The sequence below is a fragment of the Electrona antarctica genome, assembly GCF_951216825.1.
Source record: "Electrona antarctica genome assembly, contig: scaffold_117, whole genome shotgun sequence".
NCBI lineage: Eukaryota > Metazoa > Chordata > Actinopteri > Myctophiformes > Myctophidae > Electrona > Electrona antarctica.
Genome location: NW_027637944.1, coordinates 17501 through 42500, shown reverse-complemented (window position 1 = coordinate 42500; position 25000 = coordinate 17501). Strand labels below are relative to the sequence as shown.

General features: G+C 46.4%; 1 protein-coding gene across 1 annotated transcript in view; it reads left to right on the top strand.

The window, feature by feature from the left end:
• The window catches only part of LOC306918519 (dynein axonemal heavy chain 5-like), a gene marked incomplete at both ends in the record, with an annotated part of 55875 nt that overhangs the window by 13389 nt on the left and 17486 nt on the right, over window positions 1–25000 (top strand). Inside the window, 27 exon segments of the mRNA XM_079531420.1 lie at window positions 420–515; window positions 1422–1520; window positions 1694–1867; window positions 2036–2125; window positions 2333–2488; window positions 2584–2723; window positions 3791–3942; window positions 4660–4867; window positions 8482–8569; window positions 9369–9492; window positions 10166–10329; window positions 11334–11426; window positions 12011–12114; window positions 12674–12770; window positions 12941–13021; window positions 14406–14494; window positions 14758–14923; window positions 18165–18314; window positions 18467–18585; window positions 18969–19105; window positions 21503–21665; window positions 22193–22304; window positions 22430–22558; window positions 23434–23633; window positions 24196–24349; window positions 24598–24708; window positions 24976–25000. The exon segment at window positions 24976–25000 is cut by the window's right edge and continues 131 nt beyond it. Of these exon segments, the coding sequence (XP_079387546.1) occupies window positions 420–515; window positions 1422–1520; window positions 1694–1867; window positions 2036–2125; window positions 2333–2488; window positions 2584–2723; window positions 3791–3942; window positions 4660–4867; window positions 8482–8569; window positions 9369–9492; window positions 10166–10329; window positions 11334–11426; window positions 12011–12114; window positions 12674–12770; window positions 12941–13021; window positions 14406–14494; window positions 14758–14923; window positions 18165–18314; window positions 18467–18585; window positions 18969–19105; window positions 21503–21665; window positions 22193–22304; window positions 22430–22558; window positions 23434–23633; window positions 24196–24349; window positions 24598–24708; window positions 24976–25000 (3421 nt within the window).

Here is a 25000-nt window from a genome sequence, read left to right as displayed (position 1 = left end):
CACGTTGCATCGATCCGTATCCGAGTGCACTTCATTCAACTGTGTATTCAATGCTTTCACATTGCAGCGATCCGTATCCGAGTACACTTCATTCAACTGTAAACAATGCATCGATCCGTATCCGAGTGCACTTCACTCGGTCCCGGGACTATACCTCCCCATGCGCTCCTGGGAACGGTTGGTTGATCGGCTCCGGGGAACGGCGCGCAGCATTCACACTAACCACAACATCTGACAAGTTTAGGTTCACACTATCGTCCCGACTCCCATGTGCAGCACCCCGGACCATAGTGTGAATCTGCCCTTAGTTAAATCAAGCTAGCTCCATTAGAATACGTGAAGGATGGAAGATTCAATGGAAACATGTTGTTGCATTCAACTGGATTATAATTTGCAATTGCTTGTGATGTGAATGTGAGGTGGAGGGTGTGGAGAAGATCTACGTTTGCTACCAGAACATCGTCTCCACCACAAAGTCCAAGACCTACGACATCCTGGACCACCGCAAGCTGGAGGTCAGTTAGTGGTGGAAAGTAACTAAGTACATTTACTTAACTACTGTACATACGGTATGTACAATTTTGAGGTATCTGTACTTTATACAGTACTTGAGTATTTCCAACTTCCAATACTTCTACTCCACTACATTTCAGATCTAAATATTGTACTCCACTACATGTATTTGAAAACTTTAGTTACTTACAGTAGTTTTGATTATTATTACAAAACATAAACTAAACCTATATACATTTCGGCCATTTGAAAATAGCCGATCTACAAGCTCACAATGTGTTGCGATGCGACGCATTGCAAGCTTGTAGATCTGCTATATATATATAAGCAACCCATTTTTTCACCCAGTGTCAATTATCTAATGTAATCCTGGGCACTACACTTCCTCTGTCATCCTGGGGAGGGCAGCGGGCTGATCAGGCGGGCAGGCGGGGCGCCTGGCGCCTGGCCAGGGGGAGGTAGTTTAGAGACCAGGATTACTGCATGTTGCAAACTCCACACAGAAAGGCCCTTTCGCCAACCCCGCCTCTGGTATGGGCACTGATGACGCGGAGGAGAGAACACGCCCCCAGTGCCCACAGCGACCCCAGCGGGAATCGAACCCAGGACCTTCTAGCTGTGAGGCGACAGCACTACCGTGCCCCCTTAGATCTGTTATTTTGTATACATTTGGACACTTGAAATGGGGCATATGCTATTATATATTAATATGCTATATTAGCTGGGAACCCCCTCAAGGATCTGTGGGGGTCCCCGGACCCCACTATGATATACAGAGTACAGTTATCCACTGTTGGATGTTATGCTGATCTAATGTGTTTCTCTCTCTCTGTGTGTGTGCCTGCGCGACTGTGCGTGTGCGTGCAATCCGTGCATGCGTGCGTATGTGCGTGCATGCGTGCGTGCAGTTTGACAGTGACTATGCAGACTTCCAGGTTCAGATCCAGAGCGTTCTGCAGTCAGTTCAGAGCCTGCTGGACTTCAACCTCCAACATCACTGTTTCTCTGTTAGTTCACATCACTGTTATTCTACAACCTCCAACATCACTGTTTCTCTGTTAGTTCATATCACTGTTATTCTACAACCTCCAACATCACTGTTTCTCTGTGTGTGTGTGCGTGTGTGTGCGTGTGTGTGTGCATGTGCGCGTGCGTGTGCGTTCGTGTGCACGCTGGTTAGACTGTGAGCATGCTGGTGGTGTTGGCCGTGTTCGAGGATGGACTGGGGAGACAGCTGGAGCTGAGAGACAGGTACCTGTCTGTCCTCCTGCACTATGGCCGAGAGATGGACGCCGTCAGGAAGACCTACATGAGACAACGACACAACCCCCCCATCCCCCGCAACGCACCCCCTGTAAGCCTGTCTGTCTGTTCATTACTGTTGATATTACATTTAAAAATAATTCATGCCATGTTTGTATAGTTGCATAATTTCCGACTCTCTCTCTCTCTCTCTCTCCCCCTCCCGCTCACCCCTGTGTGTGCGTGTGCGTGTGCGTGCGTGTGTGTGTGCGTGCCACAGGTGTCAGGTAGGATCTTGTGGTCTCATCAGCTGTACAAGAAGATAGAAGCTCCCATGTTGATCCTGAAGAGCAAACTGGACATGTTGAAGGTATGGTATACATGATGATGTCGTCCTAATCAAGCTCACAGAGCGGCTGGCCAAACTCTACTGCTCTATTTCTCAAAATGATTACTTTTGTATTTACTGTCTGTCTGTCTGTCTGTCTGTCTGTCTGTCTGTCTGTCTGTCTGTCTGTCTGTCTGTCTGTCTGTCTGTCTGTCTGTCTGTCTGTCTGTCTGTCTGTCTGTCTGTCAGGGGGCGGAGCTGTCTAAGGTGGTCAGCTGTTACAACAGGCTGGGCTGTGTGTTGCTGCAGCACGAGATGTCGCTCCACGCCGCGTGGACGCGCGCTGTGCACGTGCACACGCACACGCCTAACACACCTCTGCTGGTCCGACACACACACACCAAGGTGAGAGAGAGAGAGAGAGAGAGAGAGAGAGAGAGAGAGAGAGAGAGATGGGTGGACAGACGGATAGCATCCTCACGTGTGTGCGTCTTTCCCAGGAAGTGCTGGTGAACTTTGACCCCATGCTGTTGGAGACGTTTCAGGAGGTCCGGTGTCTGGTCAAAATGGACATGTCTGTCCCAAAGGTCATCGGGGACATGACCTTGAGAGAACCTCAACTCAAAGCCCTCCACAACCAGTGAGAAACCTTCTGGTGGTCTTGTCTTGTCTTGTCTTGTCTTGTCTTGTCTTGTCTTCCACTGGTCTGTCCTTCTATTTAGTCCACTTGATGCTATATTCATTGGCTACTTGAAAATGGCCAATCTTCGTGTTGCAATGCACGTTGCGACGCGTTGTGAGCTTGTTGGCCTGCCCCAGCCTGTGTGATATCTGGTCTAGTGGATAGTATAGACCAGTGGTTTTAACAGATTTTGACCCAGGGACCACCAACCTGATTAAGAGCAACCTGGGGACCACCACTATTGTATGGGGTGGGTCCATCATAGACCCACCACCCTTATTTTGATCAATGTTTGCCTAACAGGCACTCTGGTAAGAACTGGTCCTGGTCACACTGGTACTGTAGTGGTCTTCATGTATCTCTTCTTGTCTTCATTTAATTCTAGCCTTTTCTAGTTGTGCCCAATAGTCTCTACTAAATCTCTACGACAGTCTCTAGTCGACATGTCTGTGGCTGTGCTTGTCTCTACTAAATCTCTATGACAGTCTCTAGTCGACATGTCTGTGGCTGTACTTGTCTCTACTAAATCTCTATGACAGTCTCTAGTCGACATGTCTGTGGCTGTGCTTGTCTCTACTAAATCTCTATGACAGTCTCTAGTCGACATGTCTGTGGCTGTGCTTGTCTCTACTAAATCTCTATGACAGTCTCTAGTCGACATGTCTGTGGCTGTGCTTGTCTCTACTAAATCTCTATGACAGTCTCTAGTCAACATGTCTGTGCTTGTCTCTACTAAATCTCTATGACAGTCTCTAGTCGACATGTCTGTGCTTGTCTCTACTAAATCTCTATGACAGTCTCTAGTCGACATGTCTGTGGCTGTGCTTGTCTCTACTAAATCTCTATGACAGTCTCTAGTCGACATGTCTGTGCTTGTCTCTACTAAATCTCTATGACAGTCTCTAGTCGACATGTCTGTGCTTGTCTCTACTAAATCTCTATGACAGTCTCTAGTCGACATGTCTGTGGCTGTGCTTGTCTCTACTCTCTCTACTACTCTGTATGGTGTGTCTTCTCTCCTCTAGGCTGATGGAGTTGCTCCAGGCGTATGGTTCCGCAGTAGCCAGGATCCCTCCCGTTCTCTCCCCAATGATGGAGCCTTTCTTCAGGCAGGTGGAGGACAGTCTGTCCCCTGGCCTCACCTCTTACTGCTGGAACTCCATCAACACACAGCCCTGTGAGAGAGAGAGACTACATAACAATCCAATACCTAATCATATATCTGATACCACGTACACTGTGTTTTTTTAAATCTTTTTTTTTACCAATCTGTGGTTCTCAAACCTTTTCATGTCAAGGACTTGTATATCTGCTTTTTTCTGAATAGCCAAAGTATAAAATATGGTTAAAGTGGTTAAAATGACTGTGACACTGTATTAACTTATTTTTGCTGGGGACCCTTGGATATGAAAGTTATGGAGTGCAACTCTAACTTTAAAAGTATACACCTTTGTTGTACGTCAATAGCAAAAATATAGGGAATCTACAAGCTCACTCAAGCTTTCTCAATGAAAATGAATTACTAGCACGTACAGTAATTGCTGCTCATCTGAAAGGACCTTATAGGTCAAGCGGAAGTGGGGAAGGCACGCTGCGCCGCTGCCACTCAAGTGACTACTGGCCAATCACAGCACGTCTTTTCCGGGACTTATCAGTTCAATCCAAAGGAGCTTTATTGGCATGAGAAAACAAACGTTTACATTGCCTGTCTGATTGGCCTATACCGTACGTCCCCTTCCGTTACGCACGCGGATGCTTGTCAAACTTTTGTTCATGCTTTCGCAAAAACATTTTAATGTCTATGGTTGAACCAAATCAAACCGAATCTTGTATCTTTCTGTTCGTCTGTCCCTCTTTCTGCCGGTCTCTGTCTCTCCGTCTGTCCGTCTGCCAGTCACAGACGGTGTGCGTGCGTCTGTGAGGACTCTGGCGGAGGTGTCCCAGGCTTCCATGGACAGGCTGGAGTGTGGCGTGGAGCGTCTCCTGGCGTCCATGGCGTCCTGCCCGCTGCTGGAGCTCCCCGGCCAGCCGCCCGTCTGTCCTCTGGACCTCCTGCACCGGACGGAGACGCACGTGAGGACAGCAGCCGCGACGCTCAGCCGGTATGGGGCAAATTTAAGTTGCCGATTTATTGTCACACAGATAATTGCGATTTTACGATTTAATTGTGTTTTTGCACGGCAAAAACACAATTAAATCGTAAAATTGCAACAACATTTGAACTTTGATATAAATTTCAGATTGCCTTTAACCCATTTTGGCCAAATACCCAGGGGGCAAACCACCCTTTTTTTAGGAAACCTGCATTTGTCATAACATACAAAGTTGTCCACCAGAAATAATATCTATGACCCCATAGGATCACAACCTATATGGACAACTCGGTCAATTTTGTTGCGAAAGTCCAATATGGCCGCCCCCAATATTAGCCCCTATTAGTTATGATGGGGGGTGAAAAGGGCAACATTTTAAACTGAGAGATATTTCCACGAAACTTCTCAGGTTGATCAATGATATGAATACGAACATTTTTTGTATTGCAAGTTTCCATGAAATCCAATATGGCCACCACAATATGGCCGCCACATTATTAGCACCAAAAAAATAGGTTTTGGCTCTAACATCTGAACCAGATAAGCTAGAAATGCAAACTTGGTGTCTATTTCATGGTTTCTGACCATGAGAGACTCAATGGAATACCTATTTTCATTATTGGGTGTGTCTGGACCCTTATTGTGCATATTTACAAGATGGTGGCTACCCGAAATAGTGCTTTACCATGATTTCTACCTTGATTGTTGACTGTTTTGGCAAACACAAGCAATATTAATCCATTGGCTAAGATTCATGGCACAGAAGGAACATATTTTCTTGAGCTTGCATATTGTCAAAATGGCTGCAAACATGAAAAAGAAAATACTTTACATTTCCTGTCAGATCCTATTACCCAGGGGGGCAAACCACTCCTTTTATGGATACCTGCATTTGCCATAACATCAAAGGTTGTCCGCCAGAAATATCTATGACCCAATAGAATCACAACCTATGTGGACACACCGGTCAATTTCTTTGCTGGAAATCCAATATGGCCACCACAATATTAGCCCCCATTAGCCTATAATGCGGGTGAATAGGGCAACATTTTTAACTGAGGGATATTTCCACAAAACTTCACAGGTTGATCAATGATATGAATACCATAATTTTTTGTATTGGAAGTTTCCATGATATCCAATATGGCCACCACAATACTAGCACCCAGAAAATAGGTTTGGCTCTAAATTCTGAACTAGATGAGCTAGAAATACTCAGTGACGGGAATGCAGTCCCCTGTCCATCTACAGAGCCAGCCTGGCCTATGTCAATGAACAAGACAATATCATGTAGCTGTATCAAAGGCTGCCATTAAATCTGTTCATGTGCCAGGGACTGGAGACAAGATGCAGCAGGAGCTTCACTCCATTCCTGACTGGGAATGTCTCAGATGCATGCATCATTCTGTGTGCTCTTTATGGGCCCAAAACCACTGGCTCAACTCCAGTCCGCTCCTCTGACAAGTGTCCTGCTCACTGACAAGAGTGACATCCTAGCACACTGGGAAGAGCACTTCAGTGAGGTCTTAAACAGAGAGTCCTCAATTTCCGAAGAGGATATTGCCACGATACCCCAGCTGCCAATCAAAGCTGATCTGGCTGACCCCCCCCCCACCAGTGCAGAGACAGTGCATGTTTACAAGAGGAAAGGGGGCGGGGCATACTGCGATAACCATCATGGTATAGCCCTCCTGAGTCCTGAACATCACAGGAAAGATCTTAGCAAGAATCATCCTCAACCGGCTAATCAGCCATGCTGAGAATGTTGTCCCTGGATCCCGATGTGGTTTCCACGGAGGCAGAGGTACCTGTAACATGATCTTTTCCATTTGCCAGCTGCAAGAAAAGTGCAGAGAGCAGAAGGGTCTCTATATGGTGTTTGTCGACCTCACCAAGGCCTTTCACACAGTCAATCGTGAGGGCCTGTGGCAGATCCCTGGCAAGTTTGGCTGTCCAGGGACATTGATCTCTCTCATCGCGTCCTTTCATGACAGGATGCCAGCCAGAGTCCAAGATAATGGTGATGCATCCCCAGTCAGGAATGGAGTGAAGCTCTTTCTGCATCTTGTCTCCAGTCCCTGGCACATGAACAGCTTTTCTGGCATAGGCCATGCTGGCTCTAGATGGACAGGGGACCATCACTGAGAGACCATCCACACTCAGTGAAGCGATGTCCGGCTTGGCGATGCACGTCCCTGCCAGGGATGATTGTCAACATAAACAGAGGAAATGCCAACAGAAACAGTAGAACAAACCAAAATACAGCCAGAGGGATGTCTTTCTGCAAAGAAACACCCCAGAACAATAATACTTAATAGAGGGAAATTATGGCTAAAATATTTATATATCTCTCGTGGTTAGAAACCATGAGTTTGTATTTATAGCTCATCTGGTTCAGAATTTAGAGCCAAACCTATTTTCTGGGTGCTAGTATTGTGGTGGCCATATTGGATATCATGGAAACTTCCAATACAAACCATTTTGGTATTCATATCATTGATCAACCTGTGAAGTTTCGTGGAAATATCCCTCAGTTAAAAATGTTGCCCTATTCACCCGCATTATAGGCTAATGGGGGCTAATATTGTGGTGGCCATATTGGATTTCCAGCAAAGAAATTGACCGGTGTGTCCATATAGGTTGTGATTCTATTGGGTCATGGATATTTCTGGTGGACAACCTTTGATGTTATGGCAAATGCAGGTATCCAAAAAGGGGTGGTTTGCCCCCCTGGGTAATAGGATCTGACAGGAAATGTAATGTCTCTTTTCTTTTTCATGTTTGCAGCCATTTTGACAATATGCAAGCTCAAGAAAATATGTTCCTTCTGTGCCATGAATCTTAGCCAATGGATTAATATTGCTTGTGTTTGCCAAAACAGTCAACAATCATGGTAGAAATCATGGTAAAGCACTATTTCGGGTAGCCACCATCTTGTAAATATGCACAATAAGGGTCCAGACACACCCAATAATAAAAATAGGTATTCCATTGAGTCTCTCATGGTCAGAAACCATGAAATAGACACCAAGTTTGCATTTCTAGCTCATCTGGTTCAGAAGTTAGAGCCAAAACCTATTTTCTTGGTGCTAATATTGTGGCGGCCATATTGTGGCGGCCATATTGGATTTCATGGAAACTTGCAATACAAAAAATGTTCGTATTCATATCATTGATCAACCTGAGAAGTTTCGTGGAAATATCTCTCAGTTTAAAATGTTGCCCTATTCACCCCCCATTATAACTAATAGGGGCTAATATTGGGGGCGGCCATATTGGACTTTCGCAACAAAATTGACCGAGTTGTCCATATAGGTTGTGATCCTATGGGGTCATAGATATTATTTCTGGTGGACAACTTTGTATGTTATGACAAATGCAGGTCAACCCCCTTTGCCCCCTGGGTAAAAAGGGGTTCCCGCCCAAAATGGGTTAAGGCTTCGCAATCAAAAAGTAACTTAAATATACAAAGCAATGACTGACATAATTATTTCAGAGAGTGTACAAATGGAACCAAATGGACCCGTTAGGGTCCATTTGGTTCCATTTGTACACTCAGAGTTACAGACCCACAACGTTTTGACGTGTGCACGGTGCACACGTGCACGTGCGTGCATGTGCAGTCACAGTCAGCAGGTGGAGAGGAGTGTCTATGAGCTGATTGAAGATCTGAAGAGGAAGATGAAGCCAGAAGACACAGTGCACCTGGAGGTACACATCAGACATGTTTGTAAATGTTGAATCTTTGCCACGCACATACAAAATGACCGGACAATAAACACATAAAGAGCTATAGCCCTGATAATAACCATAACAGGTCTGTAACTCTGAGAGTGTATGGATTCATTGATGAATTGTAATGCTTTATGGTGTCGTCCACTCACAGTTAACAGTTTTTGTATTGAGTTGTACTTGAAATGTACTGTAATTCTGCAAACTGTTAATCAATCAATCAATCAATCAATGGAACCAAATGAACCATTGTCATTCCATTTGCACACACTCAGAGTTATAGGGGTCCATGAAAATAAAACATTTGAGAAAGACATTTGTCCGTGTACGGAAATATTGTAGATCCCTGGTACACTACACATGCACGCTGCACGCACAGGAATGTTAGCACACGCGCACACCAGAGGTAATTGCCGGACAGACTCACACTCGGATAGTGCTGGCATCGTGTCTTTTGGGCTGCTTTTCATGAATTCACCTGGTCTGAAAAAAGGGTGGCGGAGGTTCCTGGCATGCAAATCTGTATTGCCGAAAACAGTCCGCCTCATTTCTGTTTTGGGAATCAGAAATAGTGCTTGCAGTGTGTCTTTGGGGGTGTTTGGAGTTAGAGACATTTCTCTGATGCTCGTGCGCGCATGCACACACACACACACACACACACACACACACACACACACACACACACACACACACACACACACACACACACACACACACACACACACACACACACACTTACTTCACACTTCTCTCCTCCCCTCCCCTCCTCTCCTCTCAGGGGTCTTATCAGTGTCTCCATCCAGACGCCAAGCAGAAGACTCGCTGTCAGTCATGTCTTCCTTGCCGATTCTTCAACCTGATTGGTCAACTCTGTCAGAGGAACACTGAGGCGTTGGTCAAAGGTCAGTCGACTCACCTGAACTAATGTTGAACATCAATACAATGTATTTCAACCAAGGGGCCAGTGAGGCGCTCCAACGTTGAAGCACTGGGCCCTAGTGGTAAGAGGAAGGACTGCAGGCGGACCCGTGGATTCATGACGAGGAAACCCCGTGCAGCTGGGCTTTAACATTGAGCGCTCGGTTGCAGTTTGGTTGGCAAATGCGGAAGTAGACGTTCTGAGACGGTCCTTCCGGGTGCTTCAAAACGCCACTGAGCAACTTCCACTGACATGAATAGCGGGGGGGCGGAGCATCGCACCAGTTCAGTTTCTATCCTTCTTTATACTCTATGATTTCAATCCATTAAGACCTGAGACCAGATTCTTACAAAATGTCTTCTAAATCCTGACAGTCTTCTGAAAAACCTGTGTTTCTATATCAGAGGTGCTCAAACTATTTCATATCAAGGACCCCTTGAATTATCTGTATTTGGCTGCGGACCCCCATCTGAAAATATGTTGTTACAGGGCACACATTTTCATGATTTTTCAAAAATCACAGATCTACAAGCTCGTAGCTGCAAGTTTAAAATAATGATTAAAGCTGTTGAAAGCTATGAGGTGACACAGATGCCTCAGTATTAAATGGGTTAATGTGTAATGTGATCATTATTTTTATTTTCTTCTTCCCACAGCCACTAAGACGTCTCTGGACGCGCTGAGGAAGAGTGTGCATGTGAACAGCTCAGCGTTTCAGCCTGCGTCTTCCTCTCAGAGACCCCCCAGCGCTCTGTTCAAGGCCTCCATCCAGCTGTCCATACCCAACATCACCCTCTCACCCAGCCTGGACGACATACAAGTACACACACAATACCCAACATCACCTTCACACCCAGTCTGGACGACATACAAGAACACACACAATACCCAACATCACCTTCACACCCAGTCTGGACGACATACAAGTACACACAATACCCGACATCACCCTCTCACCCAGTCTGGACGATATACAAGTACACACAATACTCAACATCACCCTCTCACCCAGCCTGGACGATATACAAGTACACACAATACCCAACATCACCCTCTCACCCAGCCTGGACGATATACAAGTACACACACAATACCCAACATCACCTTCACACCCAGTCTGGACGACATACAAGTACACACACAATACCCAACATCACCTTCACACCCAGTCTGGACAATATACAAGTACACACAATACCCGACATCACCCTCTCACCCAGCCTGGACGACATACAAGTACACACAATACCCGACATCACCCTCTCACCCAGCCTGGACGATATACAAGTACACACAATACCCGACATCACCCTCTCACCCAGTCTGGACGATATACAAGTACACACAATACCCAACATCACCTTCACACCCAGTCTGGACAATATACAAGTACACACAATACCCGACATCACCCTCTCACCCAGTCTGGACGATATACAAGTACACACAATACCCGACATCGCCCTCTCACCCAGCCTGGACGATATACAAGTACACACAATACCCGACATCACCCTCTCACCCAGCCTGGACGACATACAAGTACACACAATACCCGACATCACCCTCTCACCCAGTCTGGACGACATACAAGTACACACAATACCCGACATCACCCTCTCACCCAGTCTGGACGATATACAAGTACACACAATACCCGACATCACCTTCACACCCAGTCTGGACGATATACAAGTTCCTCTCCTCTCCTCTCCTCTCCTCTCCTCTCCTCTCCTCTCCTCTCCTCTCCTCTCCTCTCCTGAACAGATACAGGGCATGGTGATATGTTGTGTGTGTCATGAACATTGTGATGTCTCATTTTAGGGCACACTGAACAGAGTGGTGAATGTCATGTTGTCAATCGGTAAAGACATTCCACTGTGGACCTACTCTCACCTGCAACACCGGCAGCTCCTGGTAATATCTATACGTGTGTGTGTGTGTGTGTGTGTGTGTGTGTGTGTGTGTGTGTGTGTGTGTGTGTGTGTGTGTGTGTGTGTGTGTGTGTGTGTGTGTGTGTGTGTGTGTGTGTGTGTGTGTGTGTGTGTGTGTGTGTGTGTGTGTGTGTGTGCGCGTATACAATACAGTGCAGAGATTATGCATAGAGTGTTGGGGCCGTCTAGTCTCAGCTAATCACAGCAAACAATAATGCATTTTTTCATATTGTTGACTGATGTCGGGTGGATAACTTGTATATCGATGCGTTGTAATGCGTTAATAATAATAATTAAACTTAATTTGTATAGCACCTTTCATGACATGAAAAGAAAAGCATGGCATAAAATAATAGCAGTAATGCAATACAGTGAGGATATGAATAACAAGGAATTTAAAATAATGATAATTAAATAATACACAAGTAACGGTTTTGGACAGGATTCTACCCGACAGCAACACTTTATTACCGTTTGACTCGTTTATTTTTGTCTGTCTGTCTGTCTGTCTGTCTGTCTGTCTGTCTGACTGTCTTCTCCGACTGTCTTCTCCGTCGGTCGTGTCAGACGGAGCAGGCGACAGGTCGTGACCCCGGCGATGACACTCCAGTTAAACCTTTGGTTCTGAAGTCACTGGACAGACAGGTGGCCGAGCACAAGGATGTCAACAAGTTAGTCACGCACGCACGCACGCACGCACGCACGCACGCACGCACGCACGCACGCACGCATGAATAAGAAATAAATAAGACATCTCTCATCATAATGGCTTACCGTACCTTATGAATAATCTTGTATGAATGATGTTTCTACGAACGATTATTTTCTTATTTTCAAAACTCCAAAAAAATTTAAATAAATGGCGGACAAAGTATTCACATTTCCATTTATTTATTGGCACACACCAAAAGGAACGTTTACGGCGTTTCGGCTATGAGCCTTAACTCCCCTCTATTGGTTCTCTGTATCGTTCCAATTTGTATCGTTCCAATTTCTTCTCTGTATCGTTCCAATTTCATTCTCTCTCTCTGTTTCTGGCACAACAGCGCCACTTTTTTCCCTACTGGTACTCTAAACATAGTAACATAGTCCCATAGTCCCATAGTGACATTGCTGTTCCTTGGAGTGGTTGCACCACTCAATAATGAAATGGAAATGTGAGTAATTTGTCGGCCATTTATTAAAAATGTTGGATGTGCTTTTTGGATTTTTGCACTTTTTGTGCACCAGGTCGGTGGTGCAGCTGAGTTCAGTCCTCTCGTCTCTGAAGGCCGTGGCTGCTGACACTTTGAAACAGCTGTCTCACTTCTCCACACTCTGGAACCAGGTGAACTGACACAATGCTGGAGCGAGACAGTCTTTGACAATAAATTAATGAAGAAAAAACAGGAATGTTAAGCTGTGTGTGTGTGCGTGTGCGTGTGCGTGTGCGTGTGCGCGTGTGCGTGTGCGTGTGCGTGTGCGCGTGCGCGTGTGCGTGCGCGTGCACGTCTTTAGGAACCAGAGGAACAGGTGAAGGTCTTCCTGCAGACTGACCCCTCCCTCTCAGAGTTCAGCACACAGATCTCCTCCTACTCTGTACGTATCAAAATGATTCTACCTTTTCCAAACATTTTCCATATTTTACCGTAAGATTTCAGAAATAGCAGATGGGGAGCTTTTAATATTCCTGACATCCCACAGGTTTGGAATCGCTGCTTAATGACAAAAGCAAATCAGCTAATCTTCAAACATTCAATGGGCTCACACGTCATTTTGGAAAGAACTTTGGCCCCTTCCCTACTTCCTGCACAGGTGTTACCGATGATCGGGGCGGCCTTAGGAATCTGGAGGCCCGTTTCAAGACCAAATACGAGGCCCCCCATATACACCTATGACATAATAATTCTGTTGAGACAGGCGTATTGATACCGTGTTGACCGTTCAATATCGCAGCCATTACTCTCGACAATTACGCAGCAACAACACCTCTCCTCATCCTGTTGTCCCTTCACAATAATGGGTCTCCCCTTTACCTCCCAATGCCACACATTTTACCCAGGTTATTTATTAACAGGAAATAGGTGTGGAAGAGAGCAAGGCAGCGGGGCAAGAGAGAGAGGGCCAAGCGTGGCGGGGGTTGACTGGCGGTCAGTCGGAGCTTCGAGGCCTGTTTCCATTGAAACTGGTGAAACATAACAAAGGCCTCCTATATAACACACACATTCATACACCGATGCCGGAGAATACCATGCAAGGCACCAACCTGCACATCGGGAGCAATTAGGGGTTCAGTGTCTTGCTCAAGGACACTTTGACACTAACTCTGGGGGAGCCCGGGTTCGAACTGGCAACCTTGCGGTTACCATCCGGCCACTCTACCCCTGAGCCACTGCCGCCCCGTTGATATTAATTTTGTATTAATCTTTACGGCCCCAAATCACACCTTAGAAAGCATGAGTGTCTATTTCAAACACAAAGTGTTTTTTTTTGTTTTGTTTTTTTATATAATTTTTATCCGACGATTTTGTAACCCATTTTTCACCCCTGTGTCAATTATCTAATGTGATCCTGGGCTCTACACACCCTCCGCCAACCTAGTCCCCATATATGGGGGACATGGGGAGAGCAACGGACTTGAACTCATGCTTCCTTCATGCCTGAGTGTCCAAGTTGCTCCTTTACACCTGACAGGGGGGAGTTTCCCTGGTTGGACGTAGCGCGTGGAACGAACACGTTATTCCAACCAGTTCCTTTCCCCTCCATCAGGCGCCCCGGCTGGCCAGGGGTCCATTTGGTTCCATTTGGACGCTCTCAGAGTTATGAGAACTACTCTACTGCACAGTATACTGCACACTAAATGGAACAGAGCCTTAATCATCATCATCAGTAACACATGTGAAGGAAGTAGGAAGAGTTGTTCTGTGTGCATATAATAAAGAGCCCACTGACTTTGTGGTATTTTTGACCCCTGCTGTTCCAGAGGCTGGAGGCGGAGATCGAGGAGCTTCCTGTGTCCTATCAGGTGGGATGTGTCGTGTTCCTGACCGATGACTTGAAGCGTTCTCTCAGGTGGGCCTGAAACACCTAATCAAAAAAAGCTATGTCAGTCGTTCTTCGATTTTTCAAAAATAGCAGATCTACAAGCTCGTAGCGCGCCACTCGGTGGCGCGCTATGAGCTTGTAGATCTACTATTTTTCAATAGCTAAAGCATAACATAATGCTAACACCAAATGGGGTTCCCGCCCAAAATGGGTTAATCGAAGAAGTAATCGATATAGTATAATCGCCACGGAAATGAAATAACGGAGAGTTGCATCCCTCCGCTCGTCAGACAGGAAGCGGGCCTGTGGAAGCGAGCGTTTGGCGCCGCGCTGCACTGCCGCGCATCAGCTGACATGGAGGAGGTGTTCTCATTCGTCGGCGGGCTGACCAAGCGCCTGCAGCATCCAATCACAGACCTGGAGGACGTGAGAGGCGCCATGGCCGCCCTGAGGGAGGTCAGTTGATTGGTCGGTTTGGTTCTGGCGGGCGGGCGTGTGCGCGTGTGCGTGTGTGTGTGTGTGTGTGTGCGCGCCTGCCTGGTGGGGGGGGGGGGGGGGGGGGGGGGGGGTTGAGACGGTTGGAGTGTGTGTGTTTGTTTGTTTGTTTGGCAGAGCCTTCTATTAGAGAGTTGACTACTAAGTTTACTAAAAGAGGCGGGATCGGTATGATCCTTTTCAATTAGGACTTTGGCGATTTTACCGTCTTGGATGCTAATGTAACCTTCGGTCTGCATTGTGTTGTGGATGAATGAAGTTTCAAACGACTTCTCTCTGGTAAGAATAGACAGATGTATCTGGTCAGTCACTTCCTTTGGTGTTACACACCCAAGCCTCAACACGTCTATATTAGTTGTCCACGTTAGAGCAGTCCAGTCTAACATGAGACATGCCCATATAAGGTAAGATGTGTTCCTCAGCAGACTATATTTTCAACAAGAGTCTGTATGTTTACTAATACTGTGATAAATACTGGTAATTCTAAACAGGCAAAATGTACCTACATGAAGTAGTGATGCTTTTTACATGTTTTCAATTTTGTTAAATTAAATAAACAAACTGCTCTTGGTCACGCTACGAGCTTGTAGATCTGCTATTTTTCAGTGGGGTACATTTAATCACTGGTCCTGGGTCAATCCAAGGGCCTACCACTCCACTCTCTTGATATGTTGTTCCCCAACTCTTGGAGAGTATTTAGGCCTTTTACTGGAGGTCCCAGCCCCTAAAATGACCCCAGGAGGAAGTGTTGGCCTTTACTGAATTGCTTCAGTTTGAGTTCATTTGAGCACCTAAATTCAGATTTGGGCACCGTAGCATGTGGTTTTTAAGTGGTGGGCCTCGGGTCATCCTATAGGGCTAGAAAAGGGGTGCCCACACATTTATGACGTGAGATCTACTTTCAAAATGACCAGCTCAACAAGATCTACCCACTGAAAAAATAAGTGTACCATTGCTGAAAATAGTTTAAATATATAATGTACCTGGGGGGGCTTTGGAATAGGGAGAAAATATGACAGGCAGTTTGCTGTCATATTTCCTCCCCGTATTTAACTTAAACGCCCAATGCATTCTCAATGGCAATAGCACAAACTTTGGCATGCTACTAGTCCTACATACTTACACCTAGAAACCCCATTCAAACCTATAGAAATATAGTGCTTTCAAATTTGAGAAATTTATAATGGGGCTCAATGGCACGTCAAAAAAGCACTTTCACCTAGAAACTCCATTCACACTTTTTATAATTCAGCTTTCTGTGAAGACACATGCTGGAACTTTTTACTTTGAAATGTTTTGTAGTTTCTGAGTTATTTAAGTTAAACGCCCAATGTATTCCCAATGGCAATAGCACAAACTTTGGCATGCTACTAGTCCTACATACTTACACCTAGAAACCCCATTCAAACCTATTTAGGTTCATCTTACGGTGGACATGTTTGCCTGAAATGGAATCTTTGAAATGTTTCATAGTTTTAGAAATATAGTGCTTTCAAATTTGCTAAATTTATAATGGGGCTCAATGGCACGTAAAAAATCACTTTCACCTAGAAACTCCATTCACACATTTTATAATTCAGCTTACTGTGAAGACAAATGCTGGAACTTTTTACTTTGAAATGATTTGTAGTTTCTGAGTTATTTAACTTAAACGCCCAATGCATTCTCAATGGCAATAGCACAAACTTTGGCATGCTACTAGTCCTACAATGTAGGACTTTCCCTGGACCTTCTAGCTGCTAGAAGGTCCAGGGAAAGGCCTACATACTCTCCAAGAGTTGGGAAAGAACATATCAAGAGAGTGGAGTGGTAGGCCCTTGGATTGACCAGTGGATGCAATGTACCCCACTTTGAGGTGTCACGTCTTAGGCCTAGATTTAGGGTAGGATTGAACCAGTCGCACTGTAGCCATACAAAGGCCTAGGGTTCCCAGATTGTAAAATGTTGTTCCTCCATCTTGGGAGAGTATGTAGGCCTTTCACTGGACCTCCTAGCCACTAAGATGACCACAGGCCCACCACTTAAAGACCACATGTTAGGGTGCCCAAATCTGAAGTTAGGTGGTCAAATTACCTGAAATTTCATTTTAGGGCCTAGGACCTCCAGTAAAGGGTAAAATACTCTTCTCGGTTGTGGGAACAACATATCCAATGATGAGGACCCCAGACCCGAAGATGTCACCCTGGCAACGGTTTCAACTTTGGGTCAGCCTACATGTAAAAGTGCCCAAAGTTGAAAGAAGGTTGTCAAATGAACTGAAACTGAAGCAATGGTGTAATTATGCCCAAATCTGAAGTTAGGTGGTCAAATGAACTGAAACTGAAGCAATTCAGTAAAGGTCAACGCTTCCTCATGGGGTCATTTTAGGGCCTAGGACCTCCAGTAAAGGGTAAAATACTCTTCTTGGTTGTGGGAACAACATATGCAACGATGAGGACCCCATGCCCAAAGATGCCCCCCTGGCAACTGTTTCAACTTTGGGTCAGCCTACATGTAAAAGAGCCCAAAGTTGAAGGGCAGAGCTTCAACTTCAGCTACCCAGTACCCAAGGTTGAAGCCCTTCAACTTTGGGCAGATCTACAAGCTCGTAGTGCGGCACCGAGTGCCACGCTGCAGTGTTACGAGGTGCCACCCACTAACCAATAAGAAATGTCATTACTGAAGGTGCAAGTGGAACCCACTAATCTCTGTTACACTAACGGTAACATCATCAATTCTAGCGACCTCAAGTGAGGCCAATCTTTGCTCTAGAAAACGCCAATGTTCCCATCGCGATAACCGGATAATCAGAAATGACCTCCGAACATCGCAGATCTGTTCAAAACCACGGGCAGTGGCGTAGTCTCTGAGAAAAGAGCGTGCAAAGGCAGCGGCTAATACAGAAGCTAATGGAGTTGGTCGCGCAGAAGCAGTGCAGACGAGGCCCTAGCAAGCGTCCCCACTGTATAGCAACCGGAGCGCTTCCAAAAATGAAACACAGCGAGACAATCTTATATAGCGATGTCAAACGCCTTAAGACGAGCCTACTTGTCAGGAGCGCCCCACGTAATTAATTTATAGGACGAGTAGACCTGTGATTAGCAACAAATGTGTTAACAACCATTGGCAACTACACTTCAGAAACGAGGCCAAATAAGCGCAACCGATAACTATACCGATAATTCACAAGTGACACTGTGTTGCGTGTTGTGTCGTGTTGCAGGTGAGAGAGTCGGAGGTTCACATGGACAGACTCATCTCTCAGGCGGAAGAGGCCTTCTCTCTGCTCAACAAGCACCAGCTGACCTTCAACCACGGAAACACAGAGAGAGTGGACGGACTGACCTACAGCTGGAAGAACCTCAACGCCCTGGTGAGTCTGTCTGTCTGTCTGTCTGTCTGTCTGTCTGTCTGTCTGTCTGTCTGTCTGTCTGTCTGTCTGTCTGTCTGTCTGTCTGTCTGTCTGTCTGCCTGCCTGCCTGCCTGCCTGCCTGCCTGCGTGATAACGTTGTGTTGTTATTGCAGGTGTTTCAGACTCAGAACACGCTCGTCGACATCCAGCCTCAGATGAAGGCTGACCTGCTGTCAGGTGTCCAGTGCTTCAAGACACAAGTCACACACTTCTACCCACAATATGATGACAGGTGCGTGTGTGTGCATGTACCACGTGCGTGTATACCGTACGTTGTAACTGTGTGGGTGCAATGTGTGTGCGCGTGCCGTGCATGCATGCATGCGTGTGCTTAAGCGCACTTAAGTATCAAGAAACGCCTAGACCAGGCGTCTCTTCAGGGTTTTCGGCAAAGAACCGCTTTTCCGACGGTATACAAGTTGAAGCCGCGCACTAGCACTAATTAACATTTCCATCCACCAGCTGTTTAAAGACCCGAAGAGACGCCTGGACTAGGCGTTTTCTTGACGCCTCTTGACGCTTGAGTGTGCCTGCACCATAGTTCATGCGTTGCATTGTAACTGTGTGTGTGTGCGTGTGTGCGTGTGTCATGCATGCGTGCGTGCGTGCGTGTAGAGGTCCAGGGGTTGAAGGTTTGACCCCCTCCGAGGCCAGTAACAGACTGCAGACCTTCCAGGCAGACTTCGACCAGCTGTGGAGGAAATACACCACCTACTCTGGAGGAGAGCAACTGTTTGGACTGACCGTCAAAGGTATCTCTACTTCTATTTCAGTGGTCCGGGGACCACCTGTGGTCCTTGAGAGGGTTCCAGGTGGTCCCCAGGTAAATAATGGAGAGTTGGTAACCAAATGGACCCTTTACACTCTCAAGAGTGAAATTATTGTTAAACATCTGAATTACTTAATTTACAAGAAGTCTACACAATTAGAGAATGTAGAAGAATTGTTATGTTGATCGTTTGCCTGTTATCTTTCCTATATGGTAAGTTGGTAGCACTACTAGCACATCAATACAGCATGGAATTGTGGACAAAAACAACCAAATCTTTAGTTTGGGGTCTGAGAGGCTAAATGTCATCAAAATAATGGTGGTTCATCATGGCTCAAATGCAGAATAAATATTGGCCCCTGGTATCAAAATGGTAGAAAACCACTGCTCTATTTCAGTGGTTTTCAACCCTTTTCATATCAAGGCCCATCAGGGCCGGATTAACACCTCTGAGGGCCCCTGGGCACTGAAGCTCGAAGGGCCCCCCTTCACGCACGGGCAACATTTTTGCTGTTTTGGAGCCGTTTTGGGGCAGTTTTATGCTGTTATATTGGCCTATTTCCGGTCGCCTACCCCCCCAGAGTGACAGCCAATCTAGCGCATTGTTGCTGCTTTACACACAGTTGCACTTTTCAGCTGCACTCACTAACAATAAAACACTAATCTTTTTAGACACCATTTATTTCATTCGGATTAGCAGGGAAATGTTCTGTGGAGCTAAAACAATAAAATAAAAAATCTTTTATTTTTTTGAGGGGCCCCTGGTGCCCAAGGGCCCCTGGGCATGTGCCCAAAGTGCCCATATGGTAGATCCGGCCCTGAGGCCCATTATTTATTCAGCCACGGACCACCATTTGATGAGGTTTAGCCTCTCAGACCCAAGACTAAAGAATATGTTTTGTTACCGTTGTGTAACATTTTGTCCACAATTCCATGTGGTATTGCATGTGATACCATTCGAAGAGATAACGGGCATAACGTTGATCAAAATAACACTTCTTCTACATTCTCTGATCGTGTATAGACGTCTTGTAAATTAAGCAATGCAGATGTTTAACAATAATTTCACTCTTGAGAGTGTGTAAATGAAGGAGAGGTCGCACAGCTCGTAGTCACGCGGGTCCACTAGGTTTCATTTTATGCTTTCAAGAGTTAGAGATCTATAATAAGGGTCCATCTGGTTACTAACCTGACTCCGCCAGATGGGGCAGCAGAGAGTACACTGGGTTTCCCCCATAGAGTATATAAAAGGATAGAGACTGATCTGGCGCGAAGCTCCGCCCCCTCTTCTATTCATGTCAGTGGAAGTTGCTCAGTGGCGTTTTGAAGCACCCGGAAGGACCGTCTCGGAACGTCTACTTCCGCATTTTACCACCAAATTTTGGTCAAATGCGGAAGTGCAACCGAGCGCTCAATGTTAAAGCCCAGCTGCACGGGGTTACCCGGTCATGAATCCACGGGTCCGCCTGTAGTCCTTCCTCTTACCACTAGGGCCCAGTGCTTCAACGTTGGAGTGCCTCACTGGCCCCTTGGTTCCCCCCCTCCTGCTCCCATCTGGGAACTCTCAGGCAATCAGCGGCAGCTAGAGGCGGGATCAAGGCATACACAGTCCTGCCTGGATCCCGCCTCTAGCTGCCGCTGATTGGCCAGGCCGTTTGGTGGCCGGAGCATCGAGTCTCCCTGAGAGTTCCCAGATGGGAGCAGGGAGGGGGGAACCCAGTGTACTCTCTGCTGCCCCATCTGGCGGTAGTCAGGTTACCAACTCTCCATCATTTAACTGGTGACCTGACCACCTGGAACCTCCCCAAGGACCACTGGTGGTCCCCGGACCACTGGTTGACAACCACTGCTCCATTTACATGATCTGATAGCCAGTGGTGGAAAGTCATTATGTACACAAACTTCAGCTTACTAGTTACTACTAGATTTGTATTATTATTACAAAAACATTATGCTTTTCTAAAAAAATGTGGTGGACACAAAGCCAGTTGTCTATGCTCTACCTGGTGGCTAGTCTGAGAAATGCACCAATGTTCATACAAAACAGTAGGATTACATTGAAATTGAATACCCCACAATACCCTAACTCTGTTAAATGTCATCTGTGTTCAAAAACTATGCTGCTTAAAAAAAATGTAAAAAAAAATGTATATAAAAATATAGCCTACCTAAAAGTGTGATGTGCATTGATCTACTGTAGGTCCAATACATTAGCCACAGAGAGGCTATTATGTGTCCATAATATACAGTAGTCCTGGTAATGTAACGTTCAGTGTGTGTTCATAATTAAGTCTGATGGCGGCCAAGAAACCTTCGTCCTTCTGTTCGTGTGCGTGCACGCGTGTGTGCACATACGTGTGTGTGTGTGTGTGTGTTTCAGAGTACCCAGAGCTGCAGAGGATCAAGCGGGAGTTGTCTCTCCTCGGTAAGCTGTACGGTCTGTATAACAGCGTGATGGACAGAGTGTCGGCGTACTACGACATCCTCTGGACCGACCTGGACATCGACCGTGTCAACGCAGAGCTGCAGGACTTCCAGAACAGGTAGGACTGCACAGGACATGTGACACAGGACATGTTAATAAAACATACCCTGAAGAAGGCAATTTGTTTGTCGAAACGTTGGTAACCTAATAAAAAGGTTTTTTGCATCGTGACTACGAGCTGTGCAACCTCTTCAAGTTTATCTCCCGTGGTCAGCACCTCTCCACTATTGGTGTGCGCTCCTATACCTTCTTTGTTTGCATAGAACTGAACATTTTCATGAAATATTTAGTGATTTCTGGTCCAGAGGGGTGGGTCCCGACACGAAAAAAGCGGTATATTGGTTCACTGATCTGAGGGCCCGCCCCCTCCCCTCCCCTCCAATTCAATTCAATTCAATTCAATTCAAAGGGCTTTATTGGCATGAGAAAACATACGTTTACATTGCCAAAGCAGAAAGCACAATACAACAATACAGCAATACAATCAAAACAAAAAATATGTACATTTGAACGTCAGAATCTTCAATAGATCAATTTCTATCTCCCCTCCCCTCCCCTCCCGCCTGCCTGCCTGCCTGCCTTCAGGATCAAGAAGCTTCCCAAGGCGTTGAAGGAGTGGCAGGCCTTCATCGACCTGAAGCGAAGCATCGACGACTTCAGCGAGACCTGTCCCCTGCTCACCATGATGGCCCACAAGGTGAGAGAGCCAGGACCTTTTGTTTCCCCCGTCTAATCCTTTTAGACCAAGTGTACTCGTGTGCTGTTTTGCATTTCTTCATGATAAAATATTCAATCAATCAATCAATCTCCCCTCTCCTCCAGGCCATGCTGTCCAGACACTGGCAGCGTCTCGGCCAGGTGACGGGTCAGAGCTTCCAGGTGGAGTCCGAGGCCTTCTGTCTCAGAGACATCATGGACGCTCCACTGCTCCCACACAGAGAGGACATCGAGGTCTGACATTGTTGTTGCATTTACACTGTGTTTAAAGACGGGGTGCCTAAAACATGTTCATCAGGTGTTATGATTATACTAGAAGTACTTTCTTTCTTCCAAAACGTGTACAGAAAGTGTTAAAATGACGTTTTTTAATGTGGCCACACCCACCAGTTTATTACCTGGTTTTAAGCCTCGCTCACAGCTGTTGTTGTATGATTAGGGGGGAGGGCTTAGGGTTATGATGACACAGAAGTGTTTTCAATTGGGCCTTTCAGCTTTCAGGAAGAAATCAAAAATACACTGCAGGGAAGACATATTCTAACCCTGGAGGTCTAGAGTAATGTTAACTCCATAGACACTACAGCAGGGTTCCCCAATTAATTTTCCTCGAGGGCCATATTTTGACTAGGGTACCAGGCTGGGGGCCGAGTCTGCACGCGTGAGGTCGAGGTCTTGCCCTGAAAATTCATTTTCAGGGCAGGACCCCATTTGAAAAGGATGCCCAGTTTGACATGCATAGGCTACTGACCCCCATTTAATGCCGTTTATATCTGAGACCCCCCCAAAAAAAAAGAGGGGGGGGGGGGGGGGGGTCCGCGGGCCGCAAGGGGGCGCTCCGCGGGCCGCAAATGGTCCGCGGGCCGCCTATTGGGGTACCCTGCACTACAGAGTAGGTACAAACATCACGACACTCCATCTTTAAATACCGTTGCTACCTTGCATCTTCATTTTTCAATATGCATTTATGAGGAATATAATTTGGTCTTTCTTGTGTTGCTTTGGCGTGCAAGAGTGTCACGCAAAAGTATCATAACAATAGCCCCTCTACAAGCTCACAACGTGTCGCATTGTGAACGTATTTTCTGTGTGCGTGCATGCGTGTGTGTCAGGATGTGTGCATCAGTGCGGTGAAGGAAAGGGACATCGAGGCCAAGCTGAAGGACGTGGTGAGCGAGTGGAGCGGTCACACGCTCACCTTCGCCACCTTCAGGCAGCGAGGAGAACTGCTGCTGAAGGGCAGCGACACCACCGAGAAAATGTCCCTGATGGAGGACAGTCTGATGGTGCTGTCTTCACTGATGAGTAACAGGTAGATATCATCGCCGTTTACTATGAAAACCTGCATCTCATGTCAGTCACTCACGCCTCATGTCAGTGACACACTCCATGTATGGCCGTCTCCATATATGAAGACACTGATCTCATCAAAACCTGGATAGCCATACATGGAGAAGACTGGATCATCACCTAGATCTGCATATATGGAGCCGGCCATGAGCAACTCTACATCTGGCCTCACGGACACCAGGTTGATCTGACCTCATCAAACCCTTAGATCTCCATATATATATGGAGCTGACCTGTTCTGACATTCCATATGTTGATCCTTCCCCACCCGTCCTGAATTCCTCTTCGATGTCTCCCTTTTGACTGATATTCAAACTCTAGACGGGCCCGCCACAAAGCCGTGCCCGGCAGCCGGCGAAAACTAGAGTTCTCAACAGGCCCGAGGCCCCGCCTGGCCTTACTAATTGATTAGCACACATTTACGCCCTCCCCGGCCCAAAAACGTGAAATGCTGATGTGACAATACAAGTGTAATATGTGTGTGCGTGTGTGTGTTTGTGCGTGCGTGCGCGAACTCCGCGAAGGTACAACACTCCGTTCAAGCCGTCCATCCAGCAGTGGGTCCAGAAACTGTCCAACACCTCTGAGGTCATAGAGAAGTGGTTGACGGTTCAAAACCTGTGGATCTACCTGGAGGCGGTGTTCGTGGGTGGAGACATCGCCAAGCAGCTGCCCCAGGTCTGTCTGTCTGTCTGTCTACCTCATGTACATATTGTATATATATATACATGTATACTTGTTATGCTTTGGGTATGTAGTAGATGTTGTATTTTTGCCTCTCCATGACATTTCTTTGTTTTCTACTCTCGTCACCCCCTTTTCTTTTTCTCTTTCAGAAAACAAAACCAGAAAAAGCTTGCACGGAAACACTTCCTTTGCATATTGTATCTTATCTCGTAGTTTTTTGTTTGTTTTTTATATTTCAGGAGGCGAAGCGCTTCCAGAACATTGACAAGTCCTGGCAGAAGATCATGGAACGAGCACACAACCAGCCAGGTGTGGTGCAGTGCTGCGTGGGAGACGAGACGCTCAGCCAGGTAGGAGCACACGTCTCTATAGACAGCTTAGTCTCAAAGTGGGGTCCAGGGACTCCTTGAGGAGGGGGTCTAAAATTGACCCTTACAAGTTTGTAACTCTTACAGTATTCAAAGGGAACCACTGGTTCTGTTTGTATACTACTGTATACTTGAAATGTAAAAGTTTGAGTCCTCCTCTCCTCTCCTCTCCTCTCCTCTCCTCTCCTCTCCTCTCCTCTCCTCTCCTCTCCTCTCCTCTCCTCTCCTCTCCTCTCCTCTCCTCTCCAGTTGTTACCCCATGTGTTGGAGCAGT